This window comes from Equus caballus, chromosome 9, assembly GCF_041296265.1.
Source record: "Equus caballus isolate H_3958 breed thoroughbred chromosome 9, TB-T2T, whole genome shotgun sequence".
Classification (NCBI taxonomy): Eukaryota; Metazoa; Chordata; class Mammalia; order Perissodactyla; family Equidae; genus Equus; species Equus caballus.
The window spans coordinates 12,207,688-12,231,100 of NC_091692.1; the positions used below are offsets into that span (position 1 = coordinate 12,207,688).

Below are 23,413 nucleotides of genomic sequence, written 5' to 3' on the forward strand. Positions count from 1 at the left end.
TTAATATCCAAATGTTTGCAAACTTCCTAACTATTTTAGTCATTGATTTTTTATTTACCTCTGTTATAGTCATTAGAATACACTCTGTAATATACAAATCTTTGGAAATTAATTGAGATTTCTTTTATGACCTCCTATATGTCCACTTTGACGAACATTCCATAAGCACTTGAAAAGAATGTTTATTGCACAGTTACTGGGTACAATGTTTTATAAATGTCAATTAGCTCAAGTAGGTTGATAGTGTGCTCAGATATCCTATATCCAAACTAATTTTTGTCTACTTGTTCATTACTGAAGTAACAAGAAACAAGTTTGTTAATTACTGAAAGAGTGGTGGTAAACTCCACTATTTTTTCCAACTCAGTTTGCACTTCATGAATTTCGAAGCTTTGTTATTAGATGCGTATATATTTATGATTGTCTTCCTAATGAATTGATCCTTTTATGATTTATAAATGTCCCTCTTTATCTCTCATAAAATGCTTTGTCTTAAAGTCTACTTTTTCTGAAATGTATGTAGTCACATCATCTTTCTTATGCCATTTGCCTGGTATATCACTTTCCATCTTTTGATGTGCAATTTATATGTAGCTTTAAATTTAAAGTATCTCTCTAGTAGATGCATATACTTGTGTCTTGCAGTCTAATCTAATCTGACAATCTCTGACCTTCGACTGGAACATTTTACATTTAATGTAATTTTCATTACATTTCCATTTAATATAATTATTGCTATGGTGAGTTTAAGTCTACCGCCTTGCTGTTTTCCATTTGTCACTTCTGTTTTTTCATTCTGTTGCTCCTTTCATTGGCATTTTATTTCTATCCCTTCTATTGGTTTCTTAGCTCTTTTTTAAAAATTAATTTTTAGCATTTTTCCAAGGCTAACAGTGCATTCTTAAGTTACCAGAATCTATTCAGGTCAAAATGGTACTATTTAAAATTTTACACTTCACACTTCCTTTTTCCTACCTCCCACTTGTTACTTACACTTTACCCACTCCTCCTCACACTTCATACCTTGCACTCCACAAATCTAATAGCCTTACAATTGTATAATTTCATTTATCTATCACCCCCAACTTTTGTGCTTTTTTGGTCACATATTTACTTCTACATATATTACAAAGTCCACCTTACAATGTTGTTATTTTTGTTTTAAACAGTCAGCTGCCTTTTAAAGAAATTATGAAGTAATAAAAATAATCTTTTATACCACCCACTTACTTGCTGTTTCTGGCACTCTATTTTTTTTTTTTCCTTTCTCTAGATTTGGGTTTCTATCTGGTCTCATTGCTCCATCAGTCTGAAGAATGGCCTTTAACATTTTTTGTTTTGCAAGCCTGCTGGATCCAATTCTCTCAGCTTCCGTTTATCTGAAAATGTCATTTCATTCAGTTTGTTAAGAGGTATTTTCTCTCAATATAGAATTCTGAGGATTTTTTCCCCATCAGCACTTTAAAGACATTTCTATTGTCTTCGGACATCCACCGTTTCTGATAAGAACTCGGCATACAGTTGTTCACTCATATGTTATGCATCTTTTTCCCCCTCTGGCTGCTTTCAAAATTCCCTCTTTATATTTAGTTTTCAGCAGTCTGGCTGTGCCTATGTGCAGCTTTCTTGGTATTTATCTTTCATTGAGTTCACTGATTTTCTTTGAATTTGTAAGTCAACGTTTTTCATCAGATTTGGGGAAATTGGGCATTATTTAATTATATATTTTTTCTTGCCCCATTCCCACTTCCTTCTCTTTCTAGGAAATTATTATTAGATGAGTTGATATTATTCATGTGTCCCTGAGGTTCTGTTCCTTTTTCTTTCCTTTACCATCTCCCATGTGCTATGAAACCTATTCAGTGAACTTTGCACTTCAGTAATTTTCTATTTAGGAATTTCCATTTGGTTCTTTTTTACGGTTTTTATTTCTCTGCTGAGATTCCTAATCTGTTGACTCAATTGGACTACATTTTCTTTTAATTCTATGAACATACATCTTCCTTTAGCTGCTTTGAAATCTTTGCTAAATCCAACATTCGAGTCACATCACATTGTGTTCCTGTTTGCTGTCACTGTTTTCATTGACTATAGATCCTATTTTCCTGTATCTTTGCATGTCTGGTAATTTTTTTACTGTGCATTGGACACTGTTAGTGATACCTCATAAAGGCTCTGGATTCTGTTATCTTCCCTCTGAAAGGTATTGATTCTTGTTCTAGTAGGCCGTTCAATTACTGGCTAATAACCTTCAAATTGTGTAGGTTTGGGTTTCTGCTTTGTAATGGGGGATATGTGGAGATCCAAGATGCTTCCAGAGCACCTCTAACTGGGTAGGACCCAGCCTCCCATATCTGTCTCCCCTGCAGCTCTAGTCAGGGTTTGGTTTTAGACTTTGTTAGGTGGGTGTAGAGCAGTGGTCTTCAACGGCACATGATTTTCTCCCGAGGCAACATCTGTCAGTATCTGAAGACATTTTTGGTCATCACAGCAGGGGGTCAAGGGGGAGCTACTGGCATTTAGTGGGTAGAGTCCAAGGATGCTACCAAACATCCTACAACACATAAAACAGCTCGACACAACAGGAATTATCTGACCCATGATAGCAATACTGCCAAGATAGAAGAACTCTGGTGTAACTTAGGGCTTATGCTAGGGCATGGTCCTTACTTCTGCCTGGGGAATTAACGGGGTGTTCATGAGGCCCTCCACTAGCCAGCCCTGGTGGTCTGGCGATTAAGATTTAGCACTCTCACCACCACGGCCCAAGTTCGCTTCCTAGTTGAGGAACTACACTACCCATCTATTGGTTGTCATACTGTAGCAGCTGCTTGTTGCTGTGACGCTGGGAGCTATGCCACTGGTATTTCAAATATCAGCAGGGTCACAATGGTGGGCAGATTTCAGCAGAGCTTCCAAACTAAGACAGACTAGGAAGAAGGACCTGGCCGCTCACTTCCAAAAATATTGGCCATGACGACTGTACAAATAGCAGCAGAGCATTGTCTGACATAGTGCTAGAAGGTGAGAGGATGGCACAAAAAAAAGACTGGGCAGGATTCTGCTCCGCTGTATACAGGGTCGCTAGGAGTCAGATTGACTTGACGGCATTAACAACAAAATGAGGCCCTCCACTCGGCCTGGAATGGACATCCAGTGACTCATCACTATTTGATGTCTAATATTTCTGGGAAATTCCTCTCTGGGGAGCCTGATGTAGTCATGCTCTGAGGATTCTTGATGGGAGAATTTGTAATATCACATTGCAAGGAAATGAGTGGAGAAATGAGAAGAATTTGTGGCCACTTTTACAATGTAGCCACCTCTCTTTCAGTGTTTATAATTTTTAGTTCATATCATTTTCTCAATGTAAACCTTTACTTTGTTCTGAGTATTGAACTTAATAAATGCGGAATCTCTGAATGTACATCACTGTTTTTATTATGATGTGTATTTGATGATGTTTATGTGTGACTTTGTTGAATAACAGATTCTTAAATTCAAAGAATAGCTTAGTCTGATGATACTTTAGGTTACAAATACTGGCCATGCCTGAAAAATTACCTATTTGATTAGGAATTAACTGATACATATGGATTTGAATATTGCTGTTGGCCTGGAAACTAGATGCTTTGTGTTACATTTCATTAACATCTTTATATTTTCACCCATTCTACTGGTTTCTCCTAATAATCGAGTTTAAGCTCAGCACATTGTAATCAAGGAGCCAATGTATAAGTAATAAACAAAGTGAAAGACTGAAGACAAAAAACTTCTAACCTTCCCAAAGGAGTTTTACAACAAGGTACTATGGATGAGATACACCACCCTGCTTGAATCCAAGAGTATATCAAGGCCCCAAACAAGCATGTTTTGTCTCAAGCTTCAAGAGCTGGTGTTGCCTTATACCTCGGAGCCCGCTCTACCCCACTGCCTCTGAACCATACGTCAGTCCTTCCTTCCTCCTAAGACAGGATCCAGGGCTCAACTCAGAAGCAAGTACTACAGGGTATTGCTTTCAATGCACTGCCTTTCTAATCCATGAACCTAGCTCTCTTTCTCTCTCCCTCTCTTCATTTTCATAATGTAATACACAATGAAAACAAAATTATTATCCTCACTCTAGATTATACTTCCTCACTTGGTTTGGAATCTACTACGCTACCTAGTAAAACACAAGCGTTCTGGGGAATTAGAAAATCAAGGCGTTCTGACATGAATAAATAGAGAATAACAATATAAATGGGCCAAATACTTGGCATAAACAATATGAAGGTATGTCTAAACACTAATTTATTTATTGCATTAATTTGACCTTTGTATCTTTACCGTTGTGTGTTTTTCTTTTCCGAGCAGACTACAGAGTTACACATTTACTTGATCTTCCATGACTATTCAATATTGTTGCCTTTTGTTTTGTTTGTAAAAACAAAGTCTATAGACTTTCATTTGATTTGCTTTGTTCAAAGTGTAACAAAGATAATAGTTTCTATTTGATGATTAGAAGAATGACTAAGCTTAGCAACGCTAGAAACATGGATGGCAATTTGTATATTCATAATCCATAACTCAATACAAGGAAGAGAATTAGCTACATCAAAAACATACGTAATTTCATGAGAAAAGTAATATTCAAAACCCAAGAAGGATGTAACAAAACTATTTAAAAAGAAATACTCTTGATGTTTATCATTTTCATGCTATCCCTGTTAGGTGGCCGGATGCAAGAGAATTCCTTTGATGATCAGGATCAATATGTTATTCTTTAACCTGCCATTCATTTTAACCATAAAATTGTGTGCATTTAAATAAATCATGAATCAGTAATTTTTATGTTATAAGGAAAATATAGAATTCTCTAACTAAATATCTTGAATACCTAACTTGCACTTATTTCACTCTTTCTAATTACCACATTATGCTTTGATTTTAAATGAAAAAAACACGCTTTCTCAAAAAGATTACAAAATTAGTACTTTCAGGACATTTATTTTCTAGATACTTTTATTGATCTTACAGGCAGAATAGTATCTTGATCTCTCTATTACATTTAACAACACCAAAAAATCTACGACTCTGGTGTCAATATCAGTAATTACTAAAAATCGAGCAAGCAATTTACCACTATCTGGATTCAAAACGCATACAATTGCAATAACAAGAAGGTATTTATGAGTTAAGACATAAATAGCCAACATAAATTTAGTACCTCAGGCATTTTTCTAACAGTAGTGTTTATACAAATTTTAGAAACTGAGGAGTACATTGGCCAGTCACCAAGGATCGTGAAAAAGAAAACACATAAAAGTGCCTATTTTGCTAACAGTATCCGTTCAGCTGTTTAGCTTGACATTGTGTGGTACTGTTATCCCTTGCAAGCATTAGAAATCAATATTACACGTGCCTCAAGCTTTTTTACAGATGAATGATCTGATGAAGATGCCCTCATTTCCGAAAGTAAGGTCATCAATGTTTATCTTCACGTGAAACGGTTCAGGAGGCTTGCTGAATCTTAAGAACGCCCGATCTCAGACTACTGGATGAACAGCAACATCTAGTGGTCGTTACATCCCTAAACAAACATTTTAAAAGTATAAACTCAAAGGTATCCATGAAACAAGAGAAACTGCCACGATACGTCATCTTTGATATTGACGCAAGCAAACTTCCGGTGAAACCGTGTCAGAAAATTATAAATGCTTCCTAGTAGATTTCCTCTGATTCAATAATAACATACATTTAAGGAAAGGCCAGCACTGGGCTTCCAATCTTGATTCTTTATCAACAACCCTTACACAGGCAAATAGTCTTTGCAGATTTTTATAAAAACCCAGTTTGATTTCTTCGTGTCTGAGTTCTTGCTTCTAACGGGGTGACATAACTCTGAAACACTATGAACTACTAAATAATCATTTTGTGGCTCTTTATGAATACATGGATTGGAATGTCCCAGCGACAAATGAGTTCAGATACTTTATACGACAATATGCTGAGGTACAAAATTAAGACATTATAAAGGCTATCAGTCTGTTCATTATTACTGGATTGAGTTTACACTGGAGATGTTATTAATTTTCTGTAAACAGGGAACATCCAGTTCATTAAGATTTCCTAAAACAACTAGGTCATGAAATGGATTATAGAATCGTTTTACCATCAAAAAGTCATTGTTTCCTAAGTACGACTGTTTCCTATGAACGAAAAAGTCAGTCCCTTCTTCAGCTGTTTTGCACAACCAACCCAAGGCAGTCCAAATAAGCTTCTGGTGTTTGCTGGAACCCTAACTCATCATTCTCTACTCACACTTCCCATCAGATGGCTGAAACTGCTCCCAAGGCCTTTCTGGCCAGCTCCAGAGAAACTCTGTCTTCCTGTCACCACGAACTCTGTCTCCTGAGCACACACTCAATGATGCAGTTCCATGGGTGTCCATGGGACACACTGGGATTGTCCCTTCCCAGTAGACTGACGTACCCCCCAAAATGCCTAGACAATCATGAATGAATATTGGTGGACATCACTATCTAGCCACTTATTTCTTCTCCCCTAAATTAACTGCCAAGGGTTAAGACTACACATTCCTTTTTCTGTAACCTTTTAAGGCTTTGTTGATGACAATAAACAGATGGAAGGCATAGAAAACAGTTTTTGTGTTAACACACCAGCCTTCCCAAATGCAGAAAGAGCATATTTAGTACTCTCAGTCACCAAAATACTCACTATCCAGCCACATTCCATGCTAGTGATTAGGTGGGACCTTAGATGTGTGCATACAAGGGGCTGTAGAGGCCACGTCCCCCAGTGACTGGACACGGTCCACAGGAGTGATATCTCATAGGCACCATTGAATTGGGGAACCAGGAGGAAGAGAAAAGAGCCATTTTGACATCACTTCAGATTTTCATGTAAATGCCAGGCAGACATGTTCCCGTGGGCATCTCACATCCAAGTACGTAAGCAGTTAATCTCATTAAAACAAGGAGTGTGAGTCATACGGATTTAAAATTAACACTAAGGTCAGGTGAGGTGTGTAAACATGAAGCCGGCGGTTTTCCTTTCCCAAGAAAACCCCCTGTCTAACTCTTTTGTCTTCTTTTCCCAAGGGTTCTCAGTTACAGGAGGATGTGTGGGCAGTGGCCACAAGTAGTCACATGTAATGTTTACTTAAGGGGACAGGCAGCCATGAGTGGTATTGGAGGCACCTGGAGGCTGCATTCTACTGCTCTTCACCGTATAAACTTCATTCTCCCTTTTTCCCCCTTCTCCCTTTTCCCTTTTTCTCCCTTATTTCTGTCTGAAGCTAGCAGTGGTAGTACGAAGCATTGCTCTGCCCTGTTGCTGTCTGAACCCGTGTTTGTAACAAAGATGACTTCTGAATTCTAAGGGAAAACTGCTAACTATTCAACCCTCAGCACATCCAGACAGTCCCAGATGGGCCATCACAGGTTATTATTACTGTCTGTTCATTATAATAACCTTCTCCCAAAAAATAACTCAGAACTTGACCTGGCATTTGGAGATAAAGGTGTATTCTCTACCTGACAGTGTTTATATATCTTAACCTTGCACATGTTTTAAGGATGGATTAGCTCAAAGTTGCCAGCCCACAAAAACATTTTCATTGCCTCCTCTCCCCACATAAACTACCCAAAGAGTAAAGTAAATTATGCTTTTTACTAGTTGCCCAGGGCCATTCTTCCCCGGGCCTGGAACAGTGGACAGAGGTCTAGTGGGAAGTTGCCACCCCTAGATCTCGACCAGCCTAGAAATAATTGGGTCTGGGTCTAAGTGCTAATACCATGCTGCCAAGTCTCTTTCTGAAAAGCATAAAAGCAAAATATCCCATTCCTGCAAGCAAACCAACCACAAGGGTGGTGCCAAGAACTTTTGGGGCCCTTTTCTTGGCCACCCGGAACGCTGTTGGCAGCACTGCGGAGATTAATATATTGTTGACATGTCCTAAAACCTTGTTAAATGTTTTTCTCTTCAAGACACGCTCGTAATAGGTTTCCAAGTTCGGTCGCTTTCCGTTTCCCCAGTTTCTCCTCGCAAACCCCAGGAACTTCAGTCGATGCAATGTGACAGCGAGCGAGACGTCGGCCAAGGTGAAGGACTCTCCGCAGAGCCAAGGCTGGCGGCCCTCTTCTAATCAGAGAAAAGGACACGCAGAATTAGGGGCCAGCCCTGCACAGATCGGCTCTAGCTGGTATCTTTTGTCCCAGTCTTGAGGGCAAGTGTGGGGACAGCAAAAGATGAAAGCCAGGGTACATTCTCTTGACAATCATACTCAGCCAGTAATTTGATGCTAAAATAAAGTCCATGCAAATGTCCCCAAGCTAAGGGAGACTTGCTTGACATCTGTCAGTCACCTACATCCCTACATGAAACTGGAACCACTTGAGCTCAAAGCCTGTCTATCATTTTGTAAAGGATTCTGAGGAGTTGAGCGCCTGCGAGCCAGAGGCGTTAACAGATATTTCCCTCTGGTTTAGGAAAACAACAGGTGTGCTTTAGGAAAATCCATGAAGTTGGGTCTGAAATGTCACTCAGTGGTTGCTGCTCTTAGTTACTCATCTAAAGCAAAAGAAAGTCTCTATTGTGAAGCAAGTTTCAGGTAACATGGTCTTCAACTTTGTTGTCAATTAGAAGAGAGCAAATGGTCCAGGTGCATGCACCTGGGCAATGGCTTTATCAAGTTCACAGGTACAATACATGGATGCTCACCAGCCAGCCTGAAGACAGACACAGGCTGGCCCCCATTAATACTTTACTTCAGATTGGAAGTTTTCTCCCTGCCTAAGGAAAATACTAGAGGGAGCATTCAAGAAATTCCTCAGATTATTCAATCAAACTAACTACTGTAATTACAATTTTGTGAAACAGGTTAGGTAGGAATCTCCCAACCATAACTTAAATCGTGCAGAAAAATCCTTCACCTGTCATGTTTCACATAGATGCAGACTGAGTTACAATTAGATACCCGGGTTTTGCTGAATTCAATATTATTTTTGCTATCATAATTTAAACTGCCCATGAATAACAACAATAAAAAATAGATGACAGAATGTTTTTAGTGAAATCTCAGAATGTTCCCATAAATACTCTTGGTGTCGAGGAAAAAAGAAAAAGAATACAAATGATAATCTACCTGGGGTTTCTTCGTTTCTTCTTTGCAACTCAGTTTCAACCTGATCCAAGACTTTCTCCAATTCGTCAAGAATTTTCTTCAAATATTTGACATTGTCATGGTCAAGCAGCTTTGACTAATTAACAGAAATAACTAAATAGGTTATGTTTGCCCGTAAAAACAATCGATGTAGAGCAAAGCAGATACAAACTCTTATGAGTTGGAGCCTGTTTATTCTAGACAGTGAGAAGAAACCGATTAACTTCGTTCAACCAAAAGCAAAGCAGAGGGGGATGCCCAGCTGTGAAAATACTCCAAGGGCCAGACCCACTGCTCACTAGCAACTCCTGTGGGACCAGATGGCCAGAGAGGGCAAACAACATGAGGGGCACAGAGAGACTCCTCTCGTGCTCAAAAATGAAATTCCAGCACACTTCATGACTGAATAACTGCAGGGTCAGGGGTGAGGGAGAAATCTGAACGCAGTGAGATGGAGAGAGAGGTCTTGCTGGGCCTAGCTGGCAGAACACCTGGAATGACAGACTCCTAGAATATGATATTAACTTACTTTTACAGTTGATAACTTTCCTTGGCAACCAGCATGAGCCTTAACTGCTTTTGAAGCAACTGTCATCACCTTTGATTACCAAATCTAATAAAGAAAAATTCTTCCTAAAAGCAGAGCATAAGCCAAAGGTAACACGTGTAGTGGTGACTTGAGATATTTAATAGAAGATGTTCTAGAAATACTGATACTTTTCAAAAAGTAGAACATTGAATGTAAAAGGCGGATGTCAATTGAGGACCGCCTGGTTTACTTACTTTCAGTCGCTTCTGTTTTGCAATGTATGCCTCTTGTAGATCTGGGTTTTCTTCGGCAAGTTTTTTCAGTTCAGACTCTGTGTTACCAATTTGGCCTGATAATAAAATCATTTTTGGAACAGAAAATTATTTCCTCCCTTCTATGCAAGAAACAAGGAGAAGTAGGGAAACTGATGGTAAGAGCATGAGCTGTGAACTCAGGCCCTGCCTCTGCCTTGGACTTAGGCTCTCTGTGCCTCAGTTTCCTCATTGTTAAAATGGAACTACCAGTACCTCCTGCATGGGCTGAGGAAGAAATGGGAAGCACCATGGAAAGGACTGGGAGCAAGGCCCAGCCCCCGGAAGAGCTCAGTGCTGGGCGGTGGATCTACCTTTTAATACTCTTCAAGTTTTCTGTAATGAACTTCTCTATGAAGGGAGAGGAAAAGGCTGATTTAAAATAAATATTAACTCTGGGTGATAGAATTATATACTTGTTTCAAATCATATATGAGTACTTACGAAGACAAGGAGAAGGAATAAAAGGAGGTGAAAAGCAGGAAGAGAGAGGAGAAAGAGAGTGAAAAAGAGGAGGGAAGGGAGATGGGGGGAGTAGTATCAAAAAAATAATAATCATAACAGGGACTGATAAAGGTGAGGTGTGGTGTGCTGGAAAGGACATAGTTTCGGGATTTACACCATCTGGGTTTGAGCATTCCTAGTCAAAGTTCCCAGAGTCTGAGCACAGCCGCCTTCCCTTCCCTTCCCTTCCCATCCCCAGAGCCTGTGCAGAGAGCTCACCTCCTTCTGTTCCACATCTCATGCACTAACCCTACTCCACCCTCAGGACGGGAGGAAAGAGAGCTGGATATCACACCACAATCTCAATAATCCTCAGTCACTGAATTTAGAGGCAGAGTAACGGTCAGACTTCCTGTAGTCCAGCTCCCTCACATAATGAAACAGAAATTAAGGACCAGAAATGTGAACTCAGTTGCCCATAATCCCCAGCAGACTCCCAGCTTTCCTGACTCCCAGTCCAAATGTCCATGAGGACGTGTTAGGTTCCTTACTTTTCCACAAGCCACTCTTCTGAGTTTTATCCAAGCTTGGTCCTCAAGGCCAAGAGGTGGAAATCAGGTCCTATGGATAATAGGTGTCCAGCTGAACAGCTGAAGCACTGATTAATCTAACAGGTGCATGGATAGACCTATAACATACATGTCCATGAAGCAAACGAAGCCAACTCAACCACTCCATTCCCAGTCTTCTCTCAATGACCATGAGATGTGTTAGGTCTCAAAATGAAATAACAGAAACTTGAAACAGAATAGCAGGTCTTGAAGATTTTTACATACTGCGAATCCGTGTTGTTGCATAAGCTGGGATCATGGAGTCCACAGTTAGCTCAGGATGTAAAATGCAGCCATGTGTATAGGCATCCATGGGCAAGGAGTCAAGCAGTTCTCGATAATGTTGCACCCGTGGGTAATACATGCTTCCTTTATCAGGCATCAACCTGGGTGTTTTCTCTAAAATGCACACACAAACACGTACACAAACATTAAAGGAAAATTTACTAACGAGATGTTACATTCAAAAGCAAAAACGACAAACCCAACCCCCAATAACCATAACCCCTTCATCATTAACATATTCAACATTATATCAAACCATTTAAAAGACGATATCTCCCTAGCCCAGACATTCAACATTTGAAATGGACTGATGTACCAGACCAGATTTCAAACTATGATCACACTGGCATTCTCTCACTTCTCCACCTTGCAAATGCTACTCAACCCTCAAGACCTAGTTATTTATCCCAACTCCTTGTGGAGCATCCTCTGACCACCTACAACAACCAAAATATGATTGGGCCAGGTGTGCCTTCCTCTGTACATGCAAAATACCTCGTACATACTCTGTTATAGCCCTCATCACCTTAATTAGTTGTTTGTATCTTTTTGCCCCACGAATCCCTTCAGGGCAAGAAACCTATGATCCAGAGTCTAGCATGGTGCCTCATACATTTTAGGTTCTTGGTAAAGGTGGGTTAAGTGAATGAAAGCTCATTATGGGAAGATGATCAGGGACCACTCTCTTCTAGGTTCCAACCAATATCAAGAATGACCCTGTTGATATTATGTGAATGTGGAATGACAGTCTTCGTGGAATTCGCCAGGAATTTCTAATATTTTATCTCTGGAAAGTGCGTTCTACATAAATCTTCATTTGTTGGTTGAAGTCTAGACTATAGACTCCTTCAGGGCAGGGACCATGTCCTGTTCGCTGTTGAATCCCCAGTGCCTAATATCATGTTTGGCTCATAGTAACTGTTCAATCAATTTTAATGAATGAATGAATTAATGAATATATTCCCCAAATTCTAATTATTATAGAATATTTGAGCTGGACAAGCTCTGTAGTAGTTAATGAGGACACTGGGATATAGAGGCTGAGAAGTTCTCCCAAGATCCCACAGCTAATTAGAAGCAGAACAAGAACTAAAGTCATCTAACTCCTAATGCAGTGCTCTCTTTCATTACATCATCATAACATCCTCAAAGGCTTTACTTTTCAGAGACTATCCAAGAACAATAAAGATGAACCTCGTGACCCAAAGATGAGGGCTGTGTCCCTTGAGTATCACTTCCCACTTCTGATGCTCAACTTGCCCCTGAAAAATGCCAACCAGGTTATTCCAATAAGTGAAAAGAACAGCCTCAACTTTATTGATTTGTTGCTTAGTTTAGGTTATTTATTTAATTTAGAATCCTTTTGAGCATCCCACAGTCATTCATAAGCGTTAACAATTCAGACTTGGTTGCAGAGCATTTCAGGCAAGATCTCATAATGCCAGACCATGTAGAACAAGCTTTTTTAGCCAACAGGCTATTTCTGACTCTCTAGGGAAAAAAAAGATGCATTATTCCTCAAACCAGTGGGCAAATGTCTAATTCCCTTTAGGGGAGTCCAATTCTGAACTGCATTAGAATAACCAAGAATGAAGTGTTAGCTATATACTGCTTGTCAACAGTGGATTTACTCAACTAGGGCACACTTCAGACCTTTCAGCATCTCAGCATATCACCAGCATCCCAACCAAGGTATGGTAGACATTTCTGTGAGTACAGCAGACTGGAGGCCTTCTAAGGTCCTTGAAATTCTAAAGAATTCTTTATCCTTTGTGTGCCACCACCATCTTCCCAAAATAATGTTCTTAAATGCATAAAATACAAGGCAAAAGACTGCAAAGGAAACTGATTAAAATATATTTATCAAGATAATTTTAAATTATAAAATACTAATATGGGTGCCTATTTATTAATACATTAACAAGATCTAGCAGCACGTTTATCCTAATTTCAAGGTAAATTGAAATTGAAAATGATATTTTAAGATATCTATAATAACTTGATATGCTATGAACATATCTGTGATTTCTCTTAGTAACAAAGTCACAGGCTCTCCGGACAGTGCTATAGATCATGCCTACATTGGAAATGAAAGGAGATAATAAATGTCTGTTGGAACTTAGTGAAAATAAGATATAATTTTAATTTTTTCCCCATGTAAGATCTCAAATCTCCTGAATTCTATTCATAGACCACTAAGGGCAACAGTTCTCAAAGTGTGGTCTGAGAATCTCTGGGCTTCCCCAAGACAGTCTCAGGGGGTCCACAAAGTCAAAGCTATTTTTATAGTAATACTAAGATGTTAATTGCTTTTTCACTCTATTCTTTCTCAAGCATACAGCAGCAACACGTGATGACTCCATCACTCTGACAGTTAATGGGATGTGTGCTTGTGTGTTCCTGTGCTTTAAATTTCTCTTCACTTTAATTTCTAATATGGTAAAGATTGATAGATATGGCCCATAGAAATGAAAGCTCTCAGGTATCCTCAATAATTTTTAAGACAGAGGGGCCCTGAAACCAAAAAGTTTAAGAACCACTGCTTTAGGAGTCCAAGAACCTAAGGTTAATAATCATAAATGGTACAGCCTTTAAAAATGTTTCCCAAATGGTTCAATTTATGGCTACTGGCTCTGGCTGCCTTCTGGGGCCAGGCCTGGGGCTTGTCTCCAGAAGGGCACACCACTTCCTTCCTGGGAAAGTGAATGAGCATAGAAAAAATAATGTCTAATTGCTTTCTGGGCAAGTTCCATCTGGCCAAGCCTAAATTCGTCAAAGGACAAATGTTTAAGTCTATGAAAATAATTTTCTTCTACATGGTGCACCATTGCTGTATAACAACCTCCTGAAACACTGCCAGACAGAGCATAAGAGACCCACTGAACCCAGTTCTCTTCCAGGCTCACGTCCTCTCTTCAAGGACACCCTGTCCAGGATCACACCTGCAATGCGTTGCCATCTTCCTCCTCACACCTGAGCACAGTAGTGCCCACTGCCTCTGGAAACAGTTTTTCAAAAGACAATTGGGCATTTCCTTTGAATTATGCAGGAAATCTTCACTCTCACTCTAATCCTATTTTCTTTTCCAATCCTTCCATACAGCATCTTTGTTATACTACGAAAAAAAGAAAATATTTTCTTGGTATTGTACCTCAATCAGGAGTGAGAAAGCAATAGGCAGGATGGAGAATCAGGGGACTTTTAAGAAGCAGACAATGAGAAGACTGGGGAACGGGTTGCAGGAGTGGAAGCCAGGATTAGTGACTAAGCTGGAAGAATAAATAAGAATAAAGAAATAAGTTGGCATCAGACCTGACTTTCTAGAAGATCTGAGTAGGAGACAAGGCAGGTCTTATATTGCATCAAATATAAGCGGCAAATTAGAAACAGGCAGAGACACATAAAGCAGAAAGATGTGATAAACAATGAGAGAAAACAAAAGATTTTTTATAAAATCAGAAACAATAAAAGCATTCTGCAGCCATTTAATGGGGACTAACAGCTCCGTACATTCTCAAGTCCCTGTACTGCTGGTTAGAATAACAATGGCTCTGAGCCATTTTCAAAAAATTACATTCAGTTTCCCCAAGAGCAAAAAATAAAAAGAATTTATGGCCTTAAAGGCATAAGCTTCCATTATTTTACTGAATTCACTTACTCTGCTTTCCTTCCTTCTCCAGTGATGGCAGACAAAGGAGGCATTATTATGCCTTGTTTTCGAGAAAGACTCCCCCTGGGTCTATCTGAATAACTTTCAGGTCTTCCTTATTAGCTCAATGAAAACAATTAGTCTTCATTTCTAACTCTATCCCTTTGCTGATTTTTTATTTTACTCAGATCACTTAGTGATGATATTAGTATATAATATATATGCATATATATCATGTAGCTGAACAAAATTCTACCCTTCAATTTATCATACACTAGGCCATCAAAAAATATAATAATGGGGCCGGCTCCGTGGCTGAGTGGTTAAGTTCACACGCTCCACTGTGGCGGCCCAGGGTTCGGATCCTGGGTGCGGACATGGCATCACTCGTCAGGCCACGTTGAGGCGGCGTCCCACATCCCACAACTAGAAGGACCTGCAACTAAGATATACAACTATGTATGGGGGCGCAGTTGCGAAATAAAGCAGAAAAAAGAATTAAAAAAAAAAAGATTGGCAACACTTGTTAGCCCAGGTGCCAATCCTAAAAGCAAAACAAAGCAAAAAAACGAAGATTGGCAACAGTTGTTAGCCTAGGTGCCAATCTTTAAAAAAAATATATATATATATATATAATAATAATGGTAAACAATTACTTATGACTGGAAGTAAAAGATATGGTTACAAACTGACTACAATTCAAGGCCATTATAACTTGGGGACTAGAAAAATCAAGTCTAAACACAGATGAGAAAAAGCACATGGTGTCAAATTATACAAGTTCACTATATGCACCCAGGATTTTCAGAGAGGGAGCCAAATTTATATGATTATTTTCAATAAATTTTATACCTTAAATATTTAACCACTTTTTATTTAATTGGTATTGTATTTAAGACTTTTAAAAGAAATATTTGTAATCAGGGGGCAAAAACCCTTTTATTAGACAGTTTGTTCCAACCATTGGATACACATAATACAGAACTAGGACCTCTGCATTTTAATACCTCCACTAGTCCACTAAAATCGGACAAATCACAGAGAGAAAAAAGTTACGTTTTAAAGCTACTTTCATTGTCACAATCATGAGTTTTAAAGACGCATTCTCTTTTCCTTACGATGTACTATATTTTCTCCACACTCAGAATGTTGGTGCAATTTTGCAATTTCAGTAGATGTGCTAAAAGGCATATATAGTTATTCAACTATATACAAGAGCCTTATATTGAAGATATAAAATTATTTATTCTATGAACCTTAACAATAACTGGAAATGTCTTACATAACTGTATTTTTTAATGTAGGGACAACCTCAGAATTAATGTTCTTTTTAAAATCTGATGAGGTTGATTTTCAACATATATTGATATAATTGTATCTAAAAAATAAATTAATATTTCCTAACCAGACTTATATGTGATACTTCAATATCATATCAGAATACTTTGATTATTTCCAAACTGAGCCCTGTTTCCTAAGAATATTTCAAATGATATTTATAGATGAAAGACATGAGACACGATCTTCAGAGAATTGTTATATAATATATTAAATTACCAAAATTCAATATTCACTATATGATATCCTTGATTCCAGGATACCACTGAGTTATTTGGTAGTAATAAATAGTACGTGTTCTGGTATTTTGTAGTTATTTCCTGCCCACATTCTTTTTTATTATCTATCTAGTGGCCAAGCTAAAGTTCACTGAAAGAGGATATTATTAGTATAAGAAATATCTAGATTTAAAATCCCTATTATTAGTGTGAATATTCACTTGTTACATCCACCGCTCCTGAGTTTCCCTAGTTTGCTTCCCACCATATCTCATCGAGCTTACTCAATTGCTTGCTTCAATATAACTATTCTTCACTACGTGCCCAGATAGAAAAAGGTGTCATGTACATGAAAAGAGTCTGTCAAAGTGAATAGTAATAATAGCACACACATGTATTACAGACAGGTTTGGCATCATTAAAAACTTTATAAAATAATCTTTGAAGAGTAGTAAGCTTCTAATGATTTGGGATCTTTGAAATATCCCAGGACCATGCACCAATTAATACCCAATAAATAGCTACTGAGAGAATGAATGAAGAGATTGCTCTTGGCCAGCCCTTGGTTGAGCAGCCATTACAGAGTACTTCTAAATTCTTCCTTTGACCCAAGTTCTGACCTCAGGAATATCACTGATGTCTACACTAGTTTTTCACATAACTGCTTTCAAAAAAAAAAGAAATCAAGCATAGCCATCCCCCAACTTAGATATTCACTTTTTTAGACTAAGACTTGAGAAGGATTGCCTTGGCTATCAGACTTCCACCCCCAAACTACCAGTTACTTAATGGACTTATCCCAAAGCACGAGGATGTAAATACTGATTACACAGAAAGGTGAGAAAGGTCTACAGGTCAGCAAGCCATCATTTTTAGTACAATCCCCAGCTAATAGACTAATGGGGGATGGCAAATAACAGCGAAGGAGATACCAACTGACTACACTGTGTTATTTAGATGAATGGATACACTTAATTAAGGTCTCCTATAACAACCATGAGCAACTACATGCCTCACGAAATCCATTGACTTATTATCATTCTAATTGGTCAAGGTTCCTCAAAGTTCCATCCATAATTGAAGAAAATGACCATTTCAGCATACAGTGGGTCACAGTTCACCATGTTCTGGATAGAACCTATAGTTCTAGAGATCATACTAGCCTTTTATTTTAATATTGGCTTTTATTGGTAAAGCAAGCCAGGTCTCCCATCCTTCATTAATGCAGTTGATTTTTAAAGATTTTATTTTTTCCTTTTTCTCCCCAAAGCCCCCCAGTACATAGTTGTGTATTCTTCGTTGTGGGTTCTTCTAGTTGTGGCATGTGGGATGCTGCCTCAGCGTGGTCTGATGAGCAGTGCCATGTCCGCGCCCAGGATTCGAACTAACGAAACACTGGGCCGCCTGCAGCGGAGCGAGCGAACTTAACCACTCGGCCACGGGGCCAGCCCCTAATGCAGTTGATTTTTAAAAACAAAATTCACTTACTAGATTTAGCCTTGTTAAACTTTATCATAGTTATTTTTCCATATTATTATTCCATGAGAAGCATTTCATAAGCTAGTCATCATTTTAATTATCCCAGCTATTATCATTTGCAAATGAAATAGCATTTCTACTACGTCTTTATTCAAGTCATTTATAGAATTGTTAAGCTTAAGTCAGAGAATAGAAGCCTATAACAACACCGGCAGTGTCAGATCCCTGTCCAGGCTGATATCTGTTTTCAATAATTCATTCATTTTAATCATTTGAAAGTATTTATTAAGCTTATATTAAATAACATGCACCATACAAAGCATTGGGGATACAGTTGATGATGAGACACTGTCTCTGACCTTATGGTGTTTACGTGTTCTACAAGTAATTGAAATAATTAAAGTGTAATAAAATTATTACAGGATAAGTAAAATGAAAGTCTATAGCTAAACGGGCAACCTACTATAAGAAGTTTATAAATGAATATTCTTCAATGTAGTGGTTTATTCATCTGAAAATGGGCATTACTTTCATCCAGCCATATTTGGTCCATTCCACAAGCATATCACATGAAGTAATCTCAAATGCTCTACTTAAATCAAGATATACTATATCTAGAACCATACCCAGCAGATAACAGACTCATTTTTCTTTAAGTTTCGGTTAAAGACATTCTCCAGTAATGTAAAACCTAAGCTGGTTCCTTTTAACTGAGATACCAAAATATATATATATTTTAAGTTTTCACCATCCATCCTGGAACTCTGCCACACTTAAAGACAGTAACTTACAGCACTGCTTAAATCTTAGGCAATTACTTAACGCACAGTAAATGCGTAGCAGTCCTTCTCAACATTTAATGTATGGATCTTGTTAAAATGCAGATTCTAATTCAAGAGATCTGCAGTAGAGTCTAGGAGTCTGCATTTCTAACAAACTCCCAGGCAATAGCAATGCTCTTGGCCAATGGAACACATTTTAAGTAGCAAGGATTGACAGAATTCACCTTTCCCCCTCCGTGACAATTAGGATAAGATTTGTCTATCTCTTGTCAGGCTTTTTTCCTTATCTCCATGAGTTCTTAATGACAAATATACATTATCTTGATGATAATTGTGACGACACTTACACGTTTGTTTTTTATTTTAATACTTTGGGATAAACTTCGTCTTTGGACTAGACTAGCCTTCATTTATGTCACTAATTGTTATCTTGCTACCTTCATATCTACCATGGGTTTCAGGTCCCTTAATCTTAATCTTCTTTGAACCCTTTCCAACTGAAATGGCTACTCTCCTGGGAAAGAGTGAAATAAGAATTGGTTGGACTTGCTGTATCTCCAAAATTGATAAAAGTCTATCACCGAATCCAAAAGAACAAGCAGAGAAGTCAAGTCGCCAAGGGTATGCAACAAGTTCACGACAGCTTCAGACTGAGCTAGGATTCTTGACGATTTATTCTCTTGGCACAACCAGAATTAAACTCCTTAGTTTCCATCGTTCCTCTTAATGTGTGGCTCCTGGTGCTTTCTCCTCTGATTCAATAAAGACTAATAAGAAGAACAACTCAGTATTTCCCTTGTTTGACCAGGACTCAGAATATATTTCAGTTTTGTTATTGGATAGTCAAAGCAAAAGAAAAAGACTGCAGAAAATTTTAAGAAAGCCTAATAATCTTTAAGATTACTATGTTGTAAAGTAACATGTTATATCACTGAATATCTTAGAGGTGAAACAATGTAAGGAGAAGAGGAGGAGGAGGCGGAGGACGGTAGCAGTAGTAGTTGAAGAGATGTGAACAAAAGATTTAAAAATGATTTTCCATTTACTGTATCTTTTTAAATTTTTGATTATTTAAAATAGAATTCTTATATAATTATTTTATTTTATTCACATTATTACAACCACTTCTCCCAAGAAATACAAATTATCATTTAACCGACTCATCCATTTCCAAAAAGCTCAAGGTAGAGAAAAACTGTCTTAAATCAATTGGGTACCATTTTTGGTACAGTCCCAAGCATACAGACTTACAAGGGATAGTAAATAACAGTGAAGGAGAAAGCAGTTCATGAAAGTATTTGGTTTGGATCAATGGCCACCTCTAACCAAAACCTCCAATGAGAATCCTAGGGAACTAAACACTTGCACTAAGAACAGGGGTAGCCCATTGCTAATCTAATTCCCTGGGGTTTCTCCACCACCACCGCCATTTAGGTCCCATTCCTATTTTCCTTCTAAATATCTCAGACATTTTTTTGCCTAGTAACATCCCTTCTCAGCTTCCAGTAGTTTGGGGCCATATTCTGGCGTTATTTGCCCAATTAACATCAACCTAACTGGTGGTAGATGGAGAGTAACTGGATCTCATGCAGCTTTCTGTTTTAGAAGACTACTCAGCTGAAAGCTAGCAGACCTCTCTTCTGCTCTCAATTCTGCCACTGATCAGCTGTAATCTCAAGCAAATATTGAAGCTACAGTTTACCTCAAATGGTTGTCATTAGGAACAAGTGAGACAATGCATAAGTGGCAACGACTATGGGAGAGAGTCAGTGTAATATGAAGGTTTGGATTTGAAAGACTTGCATTCCAGCCCTACTCTGCCATAAAATAGCTATATTACCTTAGGCAACGCTTCTGTTTCTCTTTCCTCGTGTATAAAATGGGAGCAACTAGTCTATCATGCCGGTCTTAGATGGGTCCTTTTAAAGACTGAATAGAAATTATTAAATGCCTGACATGAAACAGGCTGTCAATAAATGATTATTACTTAAAAACACGATACAAATTTAAGCCCTATAATTCCTTACAAAAGATATAAAATTCAAATTGCAATAAGTAACAAGGACAAAGATCTCCAAGTATACCAACATTCTATTCTCCCTTGCCTAAGATTTATTCCTCTTTTTCCCTCCTGTTGTTTTTAAGGTGGAACCATTTGGTAAACGAGATGAAACTGATTTTCACAGTGTATATTTAGAATCAATATTATGAATTTGACTTCAAGGCTAATAAATCACCACTACAAGCCACACACCTGCAAGGTTTTTTGCAAGTGAATCTGAAAATTCCAACATTAAAATTTGTAGTTTACATGAAATGTTTTAAATGAAGTTACACTGGCTTATACAAAATTTATGTCATTGATCAATTTTGTATTTGTGTGCTTATGGAAATGGAAAAGGTTTTTAGCACTAAACCACCATCATGAAACCAAAAAGAAGGAAGGAGGGAGGGAGGGAGGAAGCAAGGAAGGAAGGAAAGCAGGAAGGGAGGAAGCAAACAGGGAGGGAGGAGACACATATATTTGTGTAGAAAGTAAATCCAAGAAATCACAAATAGCCTTAACATTACCATCCAGGAAAGTCTGTTCAAGATAATCAATGATCTGAGTGGCCTCACAAATAATGTTTTCCCCGTGGATAAGGACAGGCACTTCTCCAGTTGAGTTCAAACGCATAAACCAAGGCTCATTGTGCTCACTCAGGGGCAGACTTACATCATGTTCCTCGCACTTCAATGCCTTTTCAGCAATTACCAGGCGCACCTGGAAGAGTTCACACTGGTTACCACAACACATCCAGACCATCAATTAAATGACGTCCCTGAACACCACTGAGCAGCTTTTCCGTGCTTTCCTGAGTTACTAATATTTTCAACATTCTTTTTAACTATTCCTTTTCCTGGAATTAATAAGTGAGATATATTCTAGAGTCTTACTCTTATAGATTAGAAAAGATAATAAAATAAGAATGATTCTGGCTATATTCATTTCACAGTCACCTTTGTCATCACCACTACTTTCTTTGGGTCCTAAGCCTAATTAGGACCCATGTGTCCTCCCCCAACAAGAATCTAAAATATAGGTATGTTAGGCCTCGTTGAAGAGAGTAAATACGAACAAGAAAGAGTAAAAGAAGGAACTGTATGTTATGCATTTACAGGAAGGCGCTTCCCTCTGCCTCAGTCTCCAAGGCCCAGGCGGCAAGGCCTGCAGTCCAAAAACCGAAAGTGATGCTTTTTTGTCGCATTTCACGAGTGGCAGTGCCTTTCCGTCTCAGACTGATTCTCTCTGCTCCCCCTCAAGGAGCATCCCTGCCCTCCAGGGCGCGCCCGCCGGGTTAGGGCGTGGGAGGCCCATTTCTCGGTGGGCCCGCGGACCGGGCGAGACCCAGAGGGAGCTGTCCTGGTGCTGAAACCCGATCCGCGAGGCCCGCCCCAGCCGAGGCCTGTACCTTTTGCGAGCTGAAGGAATGCGTCCAGTGGTACAGAATGAGCTTAACCTCCGCGTCCGACTTGCCTTCCGCCATCAAGGGAGCGCTCCCTCTCTGCTCGTCCTGCCTCCGGGCCATCTCGAGGTGCGCGAGCGGCCGGAGGGCCTCGACTGTCCGCCCTGTGCTTCTCCCACCCACACTGCTCGGCAAAGCGTCGTTAGATTTTCCGTGAAGCCTCCGGGAGCCGGGAAAGGCGAGTCCGCACGGCCGAACAGACGGCTGGGAAGTGTAGTTTCGGCGGCGAGAAAGCTGCGGGGCCGAATCTGCAAAGATGCGGCAGTGTCTGCGCGCCAGAAAGCCTCTGGAATACGGAAGTTACGTGGGAGGTGCAACGGGATGTTTTTTAAGGGAAACAATCTAAAGTGTGAGTCCCGGATTATAAAATGAGTAATGAATAATGTTGATTACAAATAACCCATCGGTTTTGGAGGTGGAGTAGAGGTTGCTCAGATATGAAAGCAGCAATTTCACAACATACTTAGAGTTCCTCTTGGAGAGTCTGTCCCTTTGGCGGAAGAGAAGTTCTGGTTGACAGACAAAACCACAGGATGAGGACCTATGAGTTCTCATTAGAAGATGCTACTATGGAGTGATGCAAATAATAACAATAATTAATAATAATAATAAATCTCATAAACAATGGAGAGGTAAAATAACCTAGTTGTTAAACACAGAATTTTTAGAGCATAGCTACCTGAGTTCATGTCCTGGGTTTTCAATTTTTCCGATTTTTGAAGTGGAGATAATTCTATTTCCCCAGAAGGTTTTTGTGAGAATTAAATAAGTAAATATGATGTTAAATGCTCAAAACAGCCTGGCATGTCATAGGCACTCAATATTATTCACAAGTTCAGTTGCCTTATAAACATTCTCTTTATAGCCATGGTCAAAATCATAATATTATACTAATCTAGTTATTATTGTATACCTCTTAAAATTTGGTGTAACAGTAAATTAATGAAATTTCTCTTTCAGTAAATATGTATTAATACGACCATGAAATGAATGCTTGTATAATTCATTTGCAATTATTTATGGAGCACCTACCATGTTCCATGTTTAAGCTAGGCCCTGGGAATATAAGACTGACACCCGGGACCCAAGATGTAA

At 38.8% G+C, this 23,413-nt stretch overlaps 1 protein-coding gene across 11 annotated transcripts in view; it reads right to left on the reverse strand.

Annotated features, from left to right (window-relative positions):
- Window positions 1–4,961: 4,961 nt before the first annotated feature.
- The window catches only part of GDAP1 (ganglioside induced differentiation associated protein 1), a 43,969-nt gene continuing 25,517 nt past the window's right edge, over window positions 4,962–23,413 (reverse strand). For 3 of the 11 annotated variants that reach the window (XM_070222128.1, XM_070222129.1, XM_070222125.1), the window contains 4 exons: window positions 11,287–11,460; window positions 9,950–10,044; window positions 9,149–9,263; window positions 4,962–8,145 (listed from right to left, as the gene is read on the reverse strand). In XM_070222128.1, the coding sequence (XP_070078229.1) occupies window positions 7,763–8,145; window positions 9,149–9,263; window positions 9,950–10,044; window positions 11,287–11,443 (750 nt within the window). In that variant the 5' untranslated portion in view covers window positions 11,444–11,460 and the 3' untranslated portion in view covers window positions 4,962–7,762. Of the gene's footprint in view, window positions 8,146–9,148; window positions 9,264–9,949; window positions 10,045–11,286; window positions 11,461–14,497; window positions 14,616–21,383; window positions 21,577–22,264; window positions 22,886–23,413 lie in introns of those variants that run through there. The other 8 variants (XM_070222124.1, XM_070222122.1, XM_070222119.1 and 5 more) reach the window with 8 other exon arrangements.